Genomic DNA, 15,112 nt, shown 5'->3' with positions numbered 1-15,112 from the left:
GGCATGCAGTACTCGACTGGACGATCGAAGACCAGTTATTAGTGGATGTACACCGACAGAGCTATCTCACACGATAAGTCCAATTGGGACACAATCTCCTTTACGCTTGCGTACAACGGAATCAAGTACATCACGCAACATGAGCACGGGACGCGAGTTTCGCTTGAACTTTGGTATTTGGCAACATCACCAAGACGTCGCCCAGCACTACTACACACTACAATACACTCAATGCCACTCTGCCGACTTCATCCCTCGCAATGCAATGCAATCAATTCGCCTTGATCGGCGTGCTGCCTCTTCCACTCCCACCACGCCCTCCCTTCGAAGGCTTGGCCCACGAAGTTCGCCTTCCATGAGTCGGCGTCGACGGGGTACCCGGTGCAGGCGAGCCAGAGTTGGGAGTCGATGTGGTAGTCTTCTGGAAACTCGACTTCCTCGATTCGCCCGTTGCTGCAGTGCCCTCATCGCCTTTGCCCTTGAACTTTCCCGATGCGCGCCTCTCTTGATAAGAGGAGTGGTTGGCGCTCGTCTTCCGGCTACCCGAGAGCTGGCGCTGCTGCTGTTGCTGCTGTGCAAACTTGCGCACCAGCTTCAGAAGCGGGAGATGGATGAAGTAACCATCGTGGCGCTTCGGGTGAATGTCGCGCAGATTGACTTCGGCCACGGAACGCGCTTCGATGCTCGTTGGGAGCTTGGCGTTGGGCAGCTTTGCCAACATAGTATGCGCAGGCAGACCCTCGGATGCAATGGCATAGGCGGTCTGCTTCGGAACTCGAACCTTTGGCGACGACCCGAAACTCAACTCTTCTCCGAACATCTGCTCAATCATCGGCTTCGATGTAGCATCTGCGAGGATGCTGGCCGGGTAGCCCTGCTGATGCATCGCAATCTTTGCTTGCGGAAGCGAGACGGTGGCGCTGGAGGAGCGCGGAGCTTCGTCCATGGCGGTACGACTAGATGATGCCACGGCGAGCGCCGGCCCCTGCATCTTGGGGGGAGTTTTTGGCGGCGAAGGCGGGATCTCGGTGTGGACGTGCGTTCGATTGAATAGGCCGTTGAAACGCGCTTGCCATGCCTCTTGCATCACAAGCGGCCGCGCGGTGCCTGGCACTCCAAAGCTGTTCACTGGGCGTGGAGGTGGCATGGCTTGCATTTGCTGAGGCAAGGTCGAAGGCGACGCCGCTGGTGGCAATCTGACTGTCGGCTGCGGTGGCGGCATTTTCACAAGCGGATGCCCGATATCACCACCGTGTACTGGATGTGATGCAGTTTCTGGCGGTGGTGGTGATTCCTCCTTGCTCTGTGCACTTGGCGGCAGCGGGCTGGTAGCTTCTTCAGCGGCAGCTTGGGCAGCATATTGCTTGCGGAGATGTGGAGCTCTCGCGGACAATGGTGCCTGAGGAAGTTGGGACGAAGCGTCCGGCAGGCGGACGGTGTTCTCTCCAGCCAGTTGATGTGCACTCGACGCCGAGGGAGATATCATTGGTTGAGTCTGGGCATTCGGCGGCGCGGGGCTGAGCGATGGCACCGACCTTGACCCTTGGGCATCATGCACGGTGTATTCGATCTTCTCGTAACGCCGTGGCCCGCCAAGTCTGTTCGGATCGACGATTGTCTGCTTAAACGTCTCCTTGAATGTGTCATTCCGAGGTGCGACAGTACTCGACTCCAGCGCTTTCCTCTCCGCCGAGTCCGCATCCGCCTTGTACTGATAAGGCAGCATCTGAGCGGCGTTATTCCACGCCGCAAGCGCACCTTGCCGCTGTGTAGACTGTTGCTGCGTTTGCTGCTGTGCTGCACGCGAGGGCGGCGCAATGGGGCCGGGAAGATGCGTTTGGCGACCAAGACCAGGGGCAGGAGAGGTCCCGTTCACGCGTGCCTGATTGGCGAATGCATCTGGGCGAGCCTCCAAGCCCGGCGGTGCGAATGTCATGTTGGACTCCAGCAACGATTGTTGAGGTCCGCTGGGAGAGCGAGACTCCGTCCCAAGAGATTGTGGTGGAATCCTGTTCGACCCAGGGGCGCGGTTCATGCCAGGCGGAAGGGGCAGGGTTGAGCTGTGTTGAGAGTTCGACATTGGAGCAAACACATTGGAGCTCTCAAACGTCCCGTTCCCGATTCCAGCAGTTCCCCATACGCTGCCGCTGCCGCTGCTCAGTGCTGTAGTAGGCCACGGTGAGAAAGCGTTGTTGTTTGACAAGGGCGAACGCTCGAATGACTGTGGCTTGCGATCTCTGGGAGACGTGTATGAAGGCGAGGTCTGACCAAAGGCCGCACTGGTCTGTTGGAACGGCACACGCGAGCTAGCTTTCGGTGACTGCGCGGGGTTGGTCGGGTGTCGCGCGGTCGGGGCTGTGTTTGATATAGGGCGTGGTGGTAAGCCTGCGGCGGATGGCGGTGGAGGTATAGGAGCAGGCAGCGACTCTTGCGGGCTAGGCTCCTTCGGAGGCGCCGCTTCATTCACCGACGGATCCAGCGCGGTTGTGGTAGTGTCGGACGGCTTGGCAGGAGGTGGCGGCTCCGCTGCAACCGTTTGGGCGGCGAGTTGAGCCGTCTCCTTGGAAGCTGGAGGCGGTGGCGTGGCGGTCGTTGCCGCACTTGCAGCAGCAGCCGCGGCAGCTTCCGCATCGCGCTCTTTTCGCGACTTGCCTGCGCCTTCAAGGCTGGCAAGTTTGGCCTTCAGCCGCTCCTTCCTCTCCGCTTCCTCGCGCGCTTCGTCTTCACGCCGTCGCTTCGCCTCCTCTCGCTTCTCACGCATCACTCTCTCCTGCACGGCGACAGGATCTTCCATCTCAACCGTAGGCTTAGTAGGCATTTGCTGTTGCCAAGCACTCTGCTGAGCGAACACGGGCTGTGCGGGCTCTCCTTTCGCGACCTTGGGAGATGCACGCGTTTCGTGCTCGATGATTGCGCTGGAAAGAGCAGGAGAGGTCTCGGAGGCCTTGGACATACGTCGGATGGCAGGGGGTAGACTGCCTTGACTGAAGCTGGAGCCTCGCCTGCGGCTCTCGCTCTGCACATTTGAGCGGGTCTGAAACGCTGCTGATGGCTCAGCGGGACCGCTGCCGGAGTGGCGTTGTAGCAAGGAGTGCTTCCTGTCGGGCTTCATTGAACCCCGACGGCCTTCTTGAACGGGCTCGTATTTCCCATTCGCGGAGTTGAAGAGCTCCCGTGGGCCAGTTTCCCCGTCGCGCGCAAACCTGTCAAATGTGTCTGCAGCAATTTCTCGAGCTGGCGGTGCATGCTGAGCGGGTTCGTAGGAGCGAGCGTCTTGAGAAGCAAACGGGAGCGGTGCTTGTCTCTGCTGCACTGGAGGGTTGATTGGGGAAACTTTCTCGACTGGAGGCAATGGGGCCCATGGTGACTTGGCAGGCAGTGCCCCCAAGTTCTTGGAAGCTCCCACGAGCACTTTGTTGGCTGATGCAGTTGCTCCAGCTTCGCCCTGCTGGCTTTGCGTAGCAGCAAGATTCGCTCCAGGTTTGAGAACCGTCTTGGTCGAGCCTGGCTCAGCAGGACGTCTCATCACCAAGGTAGGTCTGACAGGTTCGGCAGGCTTTGTCGGTGGAGCTGGTGTTGACTGTTGTTCTGGTGGAGGGGGTGCCGCTGCTGCCGCTGCTGCTGCCTCATTGGCCATGAGAGTTGACTTGGTGCCATCCATCCAGACCACAGGCTCCGGTGCCCAGTCCTCCTCATCGTCGTCAATATCAGCCCACTTGGATTGTTTCCCATCTTCGTCTGACTGCAGTCGCGTGGCCAGATGAATGCCATACTGCTGCTTGAGCTCTTCGTCCGTGAACTGCTTGGGCGGAGGTGGTGCGACGGCTGTACGAGTATTAGTCTCTGAACCTATGAGACGAAGCTGGTATCACTCACGTTGGTTTTTGTTCCAGACTTTGCTGGCATCTGGCCCACTTGTAGTGTCTGCAGCAGAGCGCGTCTTTTGCACATCACGTAGTGACATTCCCGTCTTTGCAATCAACCTCGGCTTCACTGCTGAGAGCGAGAGAGGGGTGCTTGCGGGACTGGGCCTCTCGCCGGGCTTGACCAGGGGTGGAGTGGCCGTGGCCGACTTGGCGAGAAAGTTTTTCGTGACCGATACTTTGCTGAATGTGAGCGGTTTCTTGACCGAGTTCGTCCGAGTATGGTTCTTGTCGTCTTTCTTCAACTCTGAAGCATCGCCCCGGCTGCCCTCGGTGTCTGAGGCCACGCTGACGTCGGCAGAGCCTTCAGCAAAACTCGCATCCTCAAACACAGCTTCTGCCGGTACCGCCACATCGTATGTGCCATTCACGCCTGGTGCTTGTGTGGAAGCATGCTGCTCAACACCAAAGGTATGTGCTGGTGCTTCGGTCTTGCCTTCCACATGTCCCTCATGGTATTGCTGGACAGGGGCAGGGTCGCTCGGTGGATCGGTTTGCATGCTCGGAATAGAGGCGTTTGCGTGGGCAGCATGTTCGTTGGCAGCCTGCGATTCCTCCGAAAAGCTGGCGATGGTATTGGGGGAGTGGGGTTGATCGAGATTGCCGTGATCGGCGGCAACGGTGGTGGGTTGGTTCGCGGCAACGTCGACAGGCGCATGAGCGCCCGTCGACTCTGACTGATCTACCACATTGTGGGCAACCTGCTCTGCCATAACAGTCTGTGGTGCTGTTTGCGCAGTGAAAGCTTGGTCAGAAAGGGTATGCAAGGATGATGACTGCATGGTGTGGATGAAACATTGGCAGAAACCGGCCACGCGTTCGGTGAACAAAGAGCTCGATCGCACGCGGGCGTGGTCTGGGTGGTGGAGTGGGTGGGATCAAAGGAAGAGCGGGCGGTACCTAATGTCAGAAGTCTTCGAACGCCAGGGTTGGAGTCAGAGTGGCAGCGGTGGTGAATGCCCCGGAGGGGTGCCTTGGGGGGCGTGTGAAAGAAGAAGGGAGGGCGTAGATGTCCCTGCGAGGAAGCGAGTCAGAAGAGAAGTCCGCTGGCTGTCTACAGCTCAGGGAAGGGAGGGGAAGAGAAGGGGAGGAGGTGATGGAGGAGTGGACGACGTGGCTGTCGGATGCACGAAGAGGAGAGTCATGCGACTGGTGACAGGCCGCCCATATCGGGAGGTAGATTTAGAGTTTGCCAAGAAACCTCGCTTGCCGCAATCGCAGGGCTGGTCCTCGGACAGTGACGGTGGCACGCTGGTTTGTTTCACTGCGCCACCAAGACTGAAGGAATCTGGTGGTGCCGTGGAGAGGAGGCAGCAAGCATGCTGTCTTTGACGTGGGCTCGTGCCAAGAACGGCGTGCGTTGTGCATTCAGCAAGGACGGGGAACATCTCAAAGTCACGTGACGAAGAGCCGTCGCGGCAGAACACATGGTAATGCGAAGCGCACATAGATTGGCACAGCCTGTATCCGCCTTATGTACAAATCAGACCCTTCACCAGGTCGTGCTGCATCATCTCCAACCCACTTCCTCCCCGTCTACCTCCCCGTCTAGTGCGCATTGTTCTTGTGGTGGCCTGCTCCATGTCAGTAGTCGTTCGCTGCTCTGTGTATGACGCTGCACGTACGGAGATGGAAGTAGTAATTCTGCGCATATCCGAGAAGTGCCAGGCCTCCGATGAGATGTACCAGCGCTGTTCACACGTTAGCCGGAGACTGCCTTTGGCGAAGCCGGCGCTGCATAAGTCGAGTCGGCTCCAGGGGTTTCTGATCACATACGCATCGCTCGCGGGTTCTTGCCCATGTACTTGTGCTGATACCACTGCAAAAGGCCCCTTGGCTTGGCTTCCGGTGCGGATCCACGGGGGAGTTTCTCGTAGAAGGAAATGACTCGTTCCATGCGCGCTGCATCCGCCGCGCCGCCAATAGCCTGCAATTGTCCAAGTCAGTTACATGGTCCCACGCATTCTTGACTCTCCCCGCCATGGGTATTTTTGAAGCTGTCCTTGCGTCGTTGGAGGGGCTCTTCGCTGGGATAGAGAGGGACGTGCAGGAGGTCGGGTTTGTGGACGTACCTTTGGCGAGGCCACCTATCACAGATCTGGTCAGCTCGCGGTTCATGACAATATCATCGACACGACTCACTTTAGGGGGCACCAGCGAAGACACCATGATTGCGGATGAGATTGTGTGAGGGCGAGGATGGCAGATGTTGATGGAGAAATACTGTAGCATTGAGTGAGCTTGAGGAGGAGCGGGTCAGTGCTTTTCCGCTGCGGCTTCTCCCGCAAGCTTGGGCATCACCTCCAGTTCCGCCCGCACGAGACGAGCAACATACGATACACCACCCTGCTCACACCCTCTCACGCGCAGGATGGCCTCATTACAGCGAACGGCGGTTGGCTCCCTGCGTACACTATCTCGCATACCACTCTCGCGGAGATCTCTGGCTGGCTCACGCCTGAAGAGCACCACACCCGCAGCCGCCCAACCCCCAATCCCTCTCGCCGGCATCATCTCCTACGATGGACCATCGGCAGCGCCAGTCACCAGTGCAATGGAGCGAGACAACCCAGATTACCACGTGGTGACAGATTACAGGGTGTCGTGAGTTGCATGGCAAAGGTCCGAGGTCACAGGAGCGTCCAGCCTAACATCGTCGCAGCAACTTCTCCCCGATTCCCATCCGAGTCATGGACGGCAGCGAGGCTGGCGAGACCTTGCCAGCAGCGGTACTTTCAGGCGCGCCTATCGAGCTACAAGCACGTACGGTCCGGTAAGAAGATGTCGCACCAATACCCCTAATCTCCGCACGCATCCTCACACAGCCATCACAGAATCTTCCGCCAAGCCAAACCGGCGACGCAGTCGGGCGACTGGCACAGCCATCATTGGCGCATGGACTGGGATCCGCTAGGCAAAGGGCATCGATGGGAGAACCCGCTGATGGGGTGGCAGTCGAGCGCGGATTTCATGCAAGGCACGCATCTGAGCTTCAAGTCGAAGGATGATGCCATTCGCTTTGCCAACAAGCAGGGCTACGAATACTTTGTGCAAGAGCCGAATGAGCGGAAATTTGTTCCGAAGGCGTACGCGGATCAGTTTGTGCATATTGCGAAGCCGTTGAAGGAGATACGGACGAAGTAGGGGAGGGACGAGTCTGTGTACATATCGACCATGCGAGCGGTATTTGATTGTCTTAGGCTTCAGCACGAGGAGATTCCCACCATCCAAGGTAGGTGTCATTGGTCAGATCATAGTCAGGAGATACTCTCTCCAGACAGATCTCCAGAAGCTCGATGTGCATATAACCGGCGGCGCCATATCGGCAAGCCATCGATCGTGAGCAGACGATGCAACCTGGACAGTTCTTTTTGCGACCCGCAGTTGATCCGCATACACCCAAGGCCTCGGAGCCCTGGCTAAGTACGTAGACGCAGGGCCGTGAACCGCATTGGAGATCAATGTAGGAGCGTGGAACGATTCCGCGGGCGAGAAGAAGCCGGGGAGATGTACCGGGGCGGCGTGCAAGAACAACGTGTTTGTCTGTCGTGCAACCGAACCATATCAATATTCTTCAGCATCCTCTCCCGTCTCTCTTGAATTCCCTCGCTTCGCATTGTCTCGAGCGCGGAGAGAACATCACTGGCAGCTGTCATTGACTCTCCCGACGTGCAGCACCGCCGCCGCCGCCTCCGCTTTCCCATCCCACCGTGCTCGCTTCTAGCTTCCGCACCGTCGGCCGGTGCATTACCCGCACACTACATCTCCCACTCCACCCTTCACCTCCTTCTCCGCCGTCTCGCCACCCTCGAACCACGACTCGCTCGCAGCTCCCGCGGCTGTTTCCACAATTTCTCGGGAGCGACGACATCCTCTCAGCTTGCGCGCGGCTTCACGTCCATCCGCCTGACTCAGCCGCATCAGTCTCAGCCCTCAACAATATAATATAACGACCTCTTGCCTGCCTGCCCGCGATCCACACTCCCCTCCTTAATCACACCCCCTCAATACCGACAAGATGGCGCAGTTGGATACATTAGACATCATCGTGCTCGTCGTGCTGCTGCTCGGCACCGTCGCCTACTTCACCAAAGGCACCTACTGGGCCGTGCAAAAAGATCCTTACGCCTCATCCTTTGCCAATGGATCCGCGAAGACGGGCAAGAGCAGGAACATCATCGAGAAGATGGAGGAGTCGGGCAAGAACTGCGTCGTCTTCTACGGCTCCCAGACTGGTACCGCGGAGGACTACGCCTCCCGCTTGGCCAAGGAGGGCTCTTCGCGCTTCGGACTCAAGACCATGACGGCGGATTTGGAGGACTACGACTATGACAACCTCGACAAGTTCTCCAATGACCGCTTGGCCATCTTCGTGCTCGCAACGTACGGCGAGGGTGAGCCCACGGACAACGCCGTGGAGTTCTACGAGTTCATCAACGGCGACGATGTCTCCTTCAACGACAAAGGAGGCGCCGACAGCTCTCCCCTTGCTGATCTGCAATACGTGGCATTCGGCCTGGGCAACAACACGTACGAGCACTACAACTTGATGGTCCGAAACACCACCAAATCTCTCGACCGCCTGGGCGCAAAGCGAATTGGCGATGCAGGAGAAGGAGACGATGGTGCCGGCACAATGGAAGAAGACTATTTAGCCTGGAAGGAGCCAATGTGGGCTGCAGTCGCCGACGCCATGAATCTCGAGGAGCGCGAAGCCGTTTACGAGCCCTCATACGAAGTCACGGAAAAGGAGGACATGAGCGCAGAGGAAGACCACGTCTACCTCGGCGAGCCGAACAAGAACCACCTCGAGGGCACCATGAAGGGGCCCTTCAACGCCAACAACCCATTCATTGCTCCCATTGCCGAATCTCGTGAAATATTCTCCGACAAGCAGCGCAATTGCTTGCACATGGAAATCGACATCGAAGGCTCGAAGCTCTCGTACAACACCGGTGACCACATTGCCATCTGGCCCAACAACTCCGGGCAAGAGGTCGACAGATTCCTGGGTGTTCTCGGTCTCAAGGACAAACGGCACACGGTCATTGCCGTCAAAGGCCTCGATGCTACTTCAAAGGTTCCGTTCCCATCCCCTACCACCTACGATGCCGTCGTGCGGTACCACATGGAAATTTGCGCTCCGGTCTCGCGACAGTTCGTTGCATCACTCGCTCAATTCTCCCCCAACGACGAGGTCAAGAATGAAATGACCAAAATCGGCAATGAAAAGGAGGTCTTCTCTGAGAAAGTGTCGAGCCACAACTACAACATTGCCCAATTCCTCGAGACATTCAAGATCACGTGGGACAAAATCCCCTTTGCCATCTTCATCGAAGCTTTGAACAAAATCCAGCCGCGCTACTACTCCATCTCCTCCTCCTCGTTGGCCCAGAAGCAAAAGATCGCCATCACGGCGGTGGTGGTGTCGGACCAGGTGGATGGCGCCCAGCACGTTGTCAAGGGCGTGACCACCAACTACCTCCTCGCGCTCAAGAACAAGCAACATGGCGAGGCAGGCGATGCGCATGGACTCGACTACGCAATTACCGGCCCCCGAAACAAATACGACGGCGTTCACGTGCCCGTGCATGTGCGACACTCTAACTTCAAACTGCCCTCTGACCCCACCAAGCCCATTATCATGGTTGGCCCCGGTACTGGCGTTGCTCCTTTCCGCGGCTTCATCCAGGAGCGAGCCCAACTTGCGAGGAACGGCGACACGGTCGGCAAGATGGTCCTCTTTTACGGCTGTCGGAAGGAGAAGGAGGACTACATCTATCGCGAGGAGTTCGAGGTACGTAACCATTTCAATCCTCACTGACACAGAGCCGCAAGCTGACGTGATATCCAACAGCAATGGCAGAAAGACATGAACGGCCAGCTGGAGATCATCACCGCCTTCTCGCGCGATCAAAAGGAGAAGGTGTACGTGCAGCATCGCCTCAAGGAGCATGGCAAAATGGTCAACAAGCTGCTAGAGGAGAAGGCGTACTTTTACGTCTGCGGCGACGCGGCCAACATGGCGCGAGAGGTCAACCAGGTTCTCGGACAGCTGATTGCGGACGAGCGCGGCGTGGACAAGTCGAAGGGCGAAGAGGTGGTGAAGGGCATGAGAGGCGCGAACCAGTATCAGGAGGACGTGTGGTCATGATGAGCGGCGGGAATGGATGTGGGCTGGCGTCTTTTGTCCTCCGACTGGAGAGTCTTGTGTTGGGCTCTTGGTTTTTGCTTGTTTTATAACTACATCCCCTACCTTGTGTAGAGATTGTTGATAGGCTCGGACTGTGAATCGAATCTCCAATACTCCTCCTCCGCTCAGGGCACGCCACAGTCGGCGATCAAAGCTTTGTCATCGTCCCGCAAGCAAGACCTCCACGGCTTCGCAATGGAAATGGCTGGACGCTGCCCAACCTACTGCTCTTCGCTGGCACCACCCAGCTACCTGCACGTTTCCCTCGAGTCCAGTTATTCTTCGAAGAACAGCGGACGTGTCCCACTTCACCCGTACAAATACGCTTGGACCTGCTGCCACCATCCGTGACCCTGCTGGCAACTTCAACAGCCGCTGCGGGAAGATGAAGAGGGAGGGATGTAAGGATTTGCCTCGTGTGTTAACAGGTAAGCAAGAAGGTATGTCGCTGCTTAATGCAATCAGATGAGCGACTCGCCATGCGTTAGAACAATCCTCTTTGGCAAGGGGTGGAAACGCATGGCTTCCACGGCCGAATGGGAGTGGGGTTCCGAGATCCTCGTCAGGCACTTCCCCACGTGTCACAAGAATAGAAGAGGGTGCAGGTGGGTCTGGACGGAGTTGTGGAGAGGGGATCAGGTACCGGTGACGACGAAGCGGCAGACTTGCGTGCGGTTTTGTTACGGGTCGCAAATCTGGTTTGCTGCCACACCTCGGCCGCGGGGGGCCTGGCCAGGATGCTGCTGGCACTATGGTGGGCTCTGGATTATTCTGGATGCTAAACGACTTGCGCTCGTCCTTACCAACGGTGGTTCCTGGGAGGTGCAATGCAATGCGTTCGAATCTGCTGAGCGGGATCCTAGATCGAGTCTGGCAATGAAGCATGACAGGGGGCGGGTGGATCGGGCTCCCGATGCAGGGTGCGACATCGATCATGTGCGATTGCCGCTATTGTATCGAGCGAGACATGGATGTTGACGCATCTGATTGTCCGGCTTTGCATGCCCTGCGTCCACTCGTCAGCGGGTGACGAAGGCCCAGCATCTGAGATTCGCCTGGATCTATGCATCACCGTTGGATCTGGAGAAAGCAGCGATCGCCGTTTGCTTCAACGGCACATGGAAGCAGTTGAGGCGCGTGACTTTGGCGGACGCGTCTAGACGCTTGCGTCACCGCAGCACCAAACGCTGCTTCGAAACGATCCCCGAAGGTCGTGATCCCCAGACATGCCGGCAGTCCCAGATTGCTCGTCGGGCACAGACCTTCTCCATCGCCGTGTCACCAACGCAAACTCGGTGGCGGCCGCAACGCGGGGCTCTGTGCGCTGCCATGTGTTCCAGGTATATTGAAAGGGGGAGGGTTGGGCCGGCCTGCTCCAACAAAGACTGCCCGAAGTTGCAGATACCGCGTCAGCGTGGAAGGAAAAGAGGCTGCCGCGTGTGACAGGTGAGAAGGTTGCAGAGGCAAGATGTCGTCGCCCGCATTTACTGCCCGCGCCCGTCCGTCTGCGACACAAAAGGCCCGCCATTCTCTCGAGGATGGCAGAAGGCCGTCAGTCACCAGCGTCGCTGCCGCGCTGCCCTCCTTTTGTCTTAATAGCGCGGTGCCTTGTTCTTGCTTCCTTATCCTCACACGACGACATCGTTATTGCTTCGATCGAGTCATCACAATCCATCATCCTCAATTACAGACCCCATCGACTACCGCGCTTCCTACCTGCCGTACCATTTTGCCCCCTCGACTCGACGCTCCTTCCACTTTGGGGAGATTTGCCTGCATCATTGCCGCAACTCAAAACCTCACACCCGGCAAACCTCACCTGCCGGAAAAGTTTGCCTCGTCGCGCCTTCCCTCCCTGAGAACGGCAATCTCACAACTCCTCCTCCACCCTCGATATTGACTTCCTCCACCACTTCATCCACCGACATCGACTTCCTCAGCATCTTCAACGCCGACACCAAGTGCCGAACGCCGAGCAGCGTATCGAGCCTTCCCTACATCCACAATAGGTACGTGCTCAACTGCTCCTTCCCTTACAACTGCATCACGAGCGAGGAAGGCGGCAGGGCTTGGCTGGGGCGGATTGGCGGATCGGTTCAACACGGCACTTGGAGTTCTTCTTCTTCAACCTCCTCTTCCTCTTCTTCCACTCACCACTCCAGATCATCCCCTTTCTTCATTCTCGTGCATTCAGCTCCCCCATCCCGCTCACCATACCAGCTCGGGCATAGAATCCAGCCTTTGTCACTCCTTTTGCCGTCCTCTGCATCTCCTTCCACTTCGTTGTTGACCCTCCCTCTCAGACCCAATACACTTCGACCGTGTCGACAAGTACACCAGGTGAGTTCATGATGACATTGTGAAGCTGGTGCTTCGCCACCTCCGAACTTCACTTCACCTCACCTTGCCATTCCCTCAAAAGCTGACACATCTCTCACAGCCACTCCTCACTACAATCCTCCTCTGCTCAGCAGTCCTTTGACTTGGTAAGACATCGCTCATTCTCTCATCCTCACACCAACACCTTCCCACCCTCGAAGCGGCGGCATACATGGGCGGCGGCTTCCACAGACATCTCACCTTCCAGCAGAAACATCAACACCGCCAACACCACAACATCTCCACCATGGCTCCGTCTACCTTGTGGTCAGCTGCTGACTACCGCTCCAAGACCATGGGCACCGTGTCCGACGCGAAGAACAACAACACCTACCACCACGGGCACGCTGCCTACGGCGGTAACGGCAACACCAACATGTACCCCAACCCCTACCCCGCTCGCACGCAGAACGGTCAAGGACAAGCCTATGGCATGCACAACTCCGCCGACATTGCCGCTCTCACTCATTCCTTCCAAGGCATGGGCTTGCCCAACCAATCCTTCGCCCACCAAGCCAAGAACGCCATGATGGCGGCGAACGGCCCCAACTACGGTGGCATGCCGACGAACAACATGCCTGCTTCCATCTACGCCGCCCCGGGACAGTTTGTCTTCCCCGGCAACTACGCAGCCAACAACCACGCCCAAAACGCCAACATGTACACCCCGCACGCCCCGCAGTACATGCCGCAGATGAACTACCACGCGTACCAGCAGCACGACAACAGCCCGCTGTCTCACAACTGGACTCCCACCACTGCCACGACCGGTGACGTGCCCACCCTCATCACTCCCCGTCGTGGCTCGGTCTCCTCTGTGGAGAATGATCAGCCGGCCACTCCCTCCTACGCCAACTACGCCAACTTCGCTCAGGGGGGCGTTGCCATCAATCGGTCGCCCAGCGGCATGTACACCAACACCACTCCCTCTCCTGCCTCCATGATGGCCGCGTACGGCATCCAGATCGCCAAGGAGATGAGCGAGGTCACTCCGCGTATCAAGATGTTGGTTGCACAAGAGCCCGCCATTCCCCGTGCTATCCCCGCTCCCTCGTCGCCACTCAAGCCACTGGATCGTGCACTGGAGAACCAGCGGGGCGAGACCAACGTCTACATTCGCGGCCTTCTCCCTGAGACGACGGACGAGATGCTCGAGGCGTGGGGTGCCCGGTTCGGAGACATCAAGAGCTCCAAGTCCATCATCGACCTCAACACTGGCCTGTGCAAAGGGTGAGTTTGGGTCATCGTCCTCTTCATACACTGGCCCCTGCTGACATCAACGTAGATTCGGATTCGTCAAGTACCACAACTACGAAGACGCTGAGAATTGCATCCGTGGCTTCCACTTCCTCGGCTACGAGGTCAGCTTCGCTCGGGTCAGTGTCACCGTCGTCCTCCCCTTCCCTTGCTGCCATGTACTGACATGCCATCGACAGGAATCATTCTACTCCAAGCTCAAGACGTTTGCCGATGATAACAACACCAACCTTTACGTCTCCAATCTGCCCAAGACGATGAATGAGCACGAGCTGGCCCAATTGTTTGCTCCGCACAAGGTGTGCTCCTCGCGTATCTTGAGGGATAAGAACGGGCATGGTCGTGGCGTGGGGTTTGCTCGGTGAGACATCTTCATCGCCGGCCACACTCATCAGCAACTGACATTGAATGCAGCTTCGAGACGCGTGACTCTTGCGAAGAAGTCATCAAGACGTTCAACAACCACAGCATCAAGACTGGTGGCGAGGAGTTGCAAGTCCAGATCCGCTACGCCGACACGCACGAGCAGAAGTCGCTCAAGCAGCAGACGCAAGCCGCTCGCCAGTTCCGCTCTGCCGAGTACGAATTCGCCACGCAGGCCTGGCGTCAGGGGCGTCTTCCCTTTGCCGGCACGACCGTCAACGACACTCCGGGCGTCAACGAGTTTGAGCAATATCTCGGCACTGCCGCCGCCGTTCCCATCCAAGGCCAGCGTTGGGCTCAGTCCGCCTTGCGTCAGGTCCCCGGTCGCAGCCCGCTCGGTGGTCTGCCGTACACCAACGGCTCTCAGCCCCCGCTCGTCCAGATCAACGTCGCCGCCGGCGCCGAGGGTGAGCAATCCAAGGCTGCTGCCGATCTTGGAGCAGACTCGAAGGCTGTCGTCAGCTCGCCGGTCACCGTGCAAGCCATCTGCAAAGATGACTCTGCCGCTGCCACCCCGTCGGCAGAGTAGACTTGTCGACAAAGTCTACACGTCCAAACATTCTACTCGCCCTTTCCCCGAAGATGCCGAACTCGATCATGTTTCCCCGGCATCCCACTGTACAATACCACGAACGCATGAACGACTCGACACGACAATACAAAGCATCACGCGTACATGCAGTGTCTTTCATTCCCACCGCACCACCCTCTCGGAGGCTCACTCGTTCAAACACCCACGATACACTACAGCATAGATGGATGCACTTATCGACAACTGCCATCATCCATCATCGCCATCATCACCGACCATGTGTTTGGGCGCAGCCGTCGAGGTTGGCCTAGGGTTCGAATCATCTCTTCTCATCGGCAGACTTTTATCAACATTTCTTTTGAATTGGGCCAGCGGACGGACAGCAGCAGCGACATTTCCCACCTT

General features: G+C 57.7%; 5 protein-coding genes across 5 annotated transcripts; 3 read left to right on the top strand and 2 right to left on the bottom strand.

The window, feature by feature from the left end:
* Positions 1 to 157: 157 nt before the first annotated feature.
* On the bottom strand, positions 158 to 4,413 carry BDY17DRAFT_290442 (uncharacterized protein). Its single transcript, XM_033732507.1, has 3 exons — positions 4,393 to 4,413; positions 3,877 to 4,334; positions 158 to 3,825 (listed from the first exon to the last, which is right to left on the bottom strand). The coding sequence occupies exons 2-3, from the start codon at positions 3,962 to 3,964 to the stop codon at positions 272 to 274; spliced, it is 3,642 nt and encodes a 1,213-aa protein (XP_033594788.1). The 5' UTR covers positions 3,965 to 4,334; positions 4,393 to 4,413; the 3' UTR covers positions 158 to 271.
* A 1,058-nt stretch (positions 4,414 to 5,471) lies between these two features.
* Positions 5,472 to 6,092, bottom strand: BDY17DRAFT_243421 (mitochondrial F1-F0 ATP synthase subunit F of fungi-domain-containing protein; the record flags this gene model as incomplete). The annotated part of the gene is made up of 4 exons (XM_033730431.1): positions 5,472 to 5,497; positions 5,549 to 5,614; positions 5,700 to 5,850; positions 6,057 to 6,092. 4 exons carry the CDS (start codon positions 6,090 to 6,092, stop codon positions 5,472 to 5,474), a joined length of 279 nt encoding a protein of 92 aa, XP_033594787.1.
* A 172-nt stretch (positions 6,093 to 6,264) lies between these two features.
* BDY17DRAFT_275308 (ETC complex I subunit conserved region-domain-containing protein) lies at positions 6,265 to 7,438 on the top strand. Its single transcript, XM_033731984.1, has 3 exons — positions 6,265 to 6,527; positions 6,586 to 6,696; positions 6,758 to 7,438. Exons 1-3 carry the CDS (start codon positions 6,295 to 6,297, stop codon positions 7,065 to 7,067), a joined length of 654 nt encoding a protein of 217 aa, XP_033594786.1. The 5' UTR covers positions 6,265 to 6,294; the 3' UTR covers positions 7,068 to 7,438.
* A 503-nt stretch (positions 7,439 to 7,941) lies between these two features.
* Positions 7,942 to 10,077, top strand: BDY17DRAFT_244307 (uncharacterized protein; the record flags this gene model as incomplete). Its single annotated transcript, XM_033730516.1, has 2 exons — positions 7,942 to 9,720; positions 9,781 to 10,077. The coding sequence occupies 2 exons, from the start codon at positions 7,942 to 7,944 to the stop codon at positions 10,075 to 10,077; spliced, it is 2,076 nt and encodes a 691-aa protein (XP_033594785.1).
* A 3,421-nt stretch (positions 10,078 to 13,498) lies between these two features.
* On the top strand, positions 13,499 to 14,117 carry BDY17DRAFT_244510 (uncharacterized protein; the record flags this gene model as incomplete). Its single annotated transcript, XM_033730540.1, has 3 exons — positions 13,499 to 13,725; positions 13,781 to 13,871; positions 13,932 to 14,117. The coding sequence occupies 3 exons, from the start codon at positions 13,499 to 13,501 to the stop codon at positions 14,115 to 14,117; spliced, it is 504 nt and encodes a 167-aa protein (XP_033594784.1).
* Between the last annotated feature and the right edge of the window lie 995 nt (positions 14,118 to 15,112).

The sequence above is a fragment of the Neohortaea acidophila genome (genome assembly GCF_010093505.1).
Source record: "Neohortaea acidophila strain CBS 113389 unplaced genomic scaffold BDY17scaffold_1, whole genome shotgun sequence".
NCBI lineage: Eukaryota > Fungi > Ascomycota > Dothideomycetes > Mycosphaerellales > Teratosphaeriaceae > Neohortaea > Neohortaea acidophila.
Note: the sequence above shows the minus strand (reverse complement) of the source record. Positions and strands in the feature narration are given on the sequence as shown.

Coding starts and splice junctions, on each gene's coding strand:
- BDY17DRAFT_290442 (XM_033732507.1), bottom strand. CDS start 3,964: ATGTCACTACGTGATGTGCAAAAGACGCGCTCTGCTGCAGACACTACA. Junction 3,826..3,876: donor AGTCTGGAACAAAAACCAAC/GTGAGTGATACC, acceptor ATACTCGTACAG/CCGTCGCACCACCTCCGCCC.
- BDY17DRAFT_275308 (XM_033731984.1), top strand. CDS start 6,295: ATGGCCTCATTACAGCGAACGGCGGTTGGCTCCCTGCGTACACTATCT. Junction 6,528..6,585: donor GTGACAGATTACAGGGTGTC/GTGAGTTGCATG, acceptor ACATCGTCGCAG/CAACTTCTCCCCGATTCCCA. Junction 6,697..6,757: donor CTACAAGCACGTACGGTCCG/GTAAGAAGATGT, acceptor CAGCCATCACAG/AATCTTCCGCCAAGCCAAAC.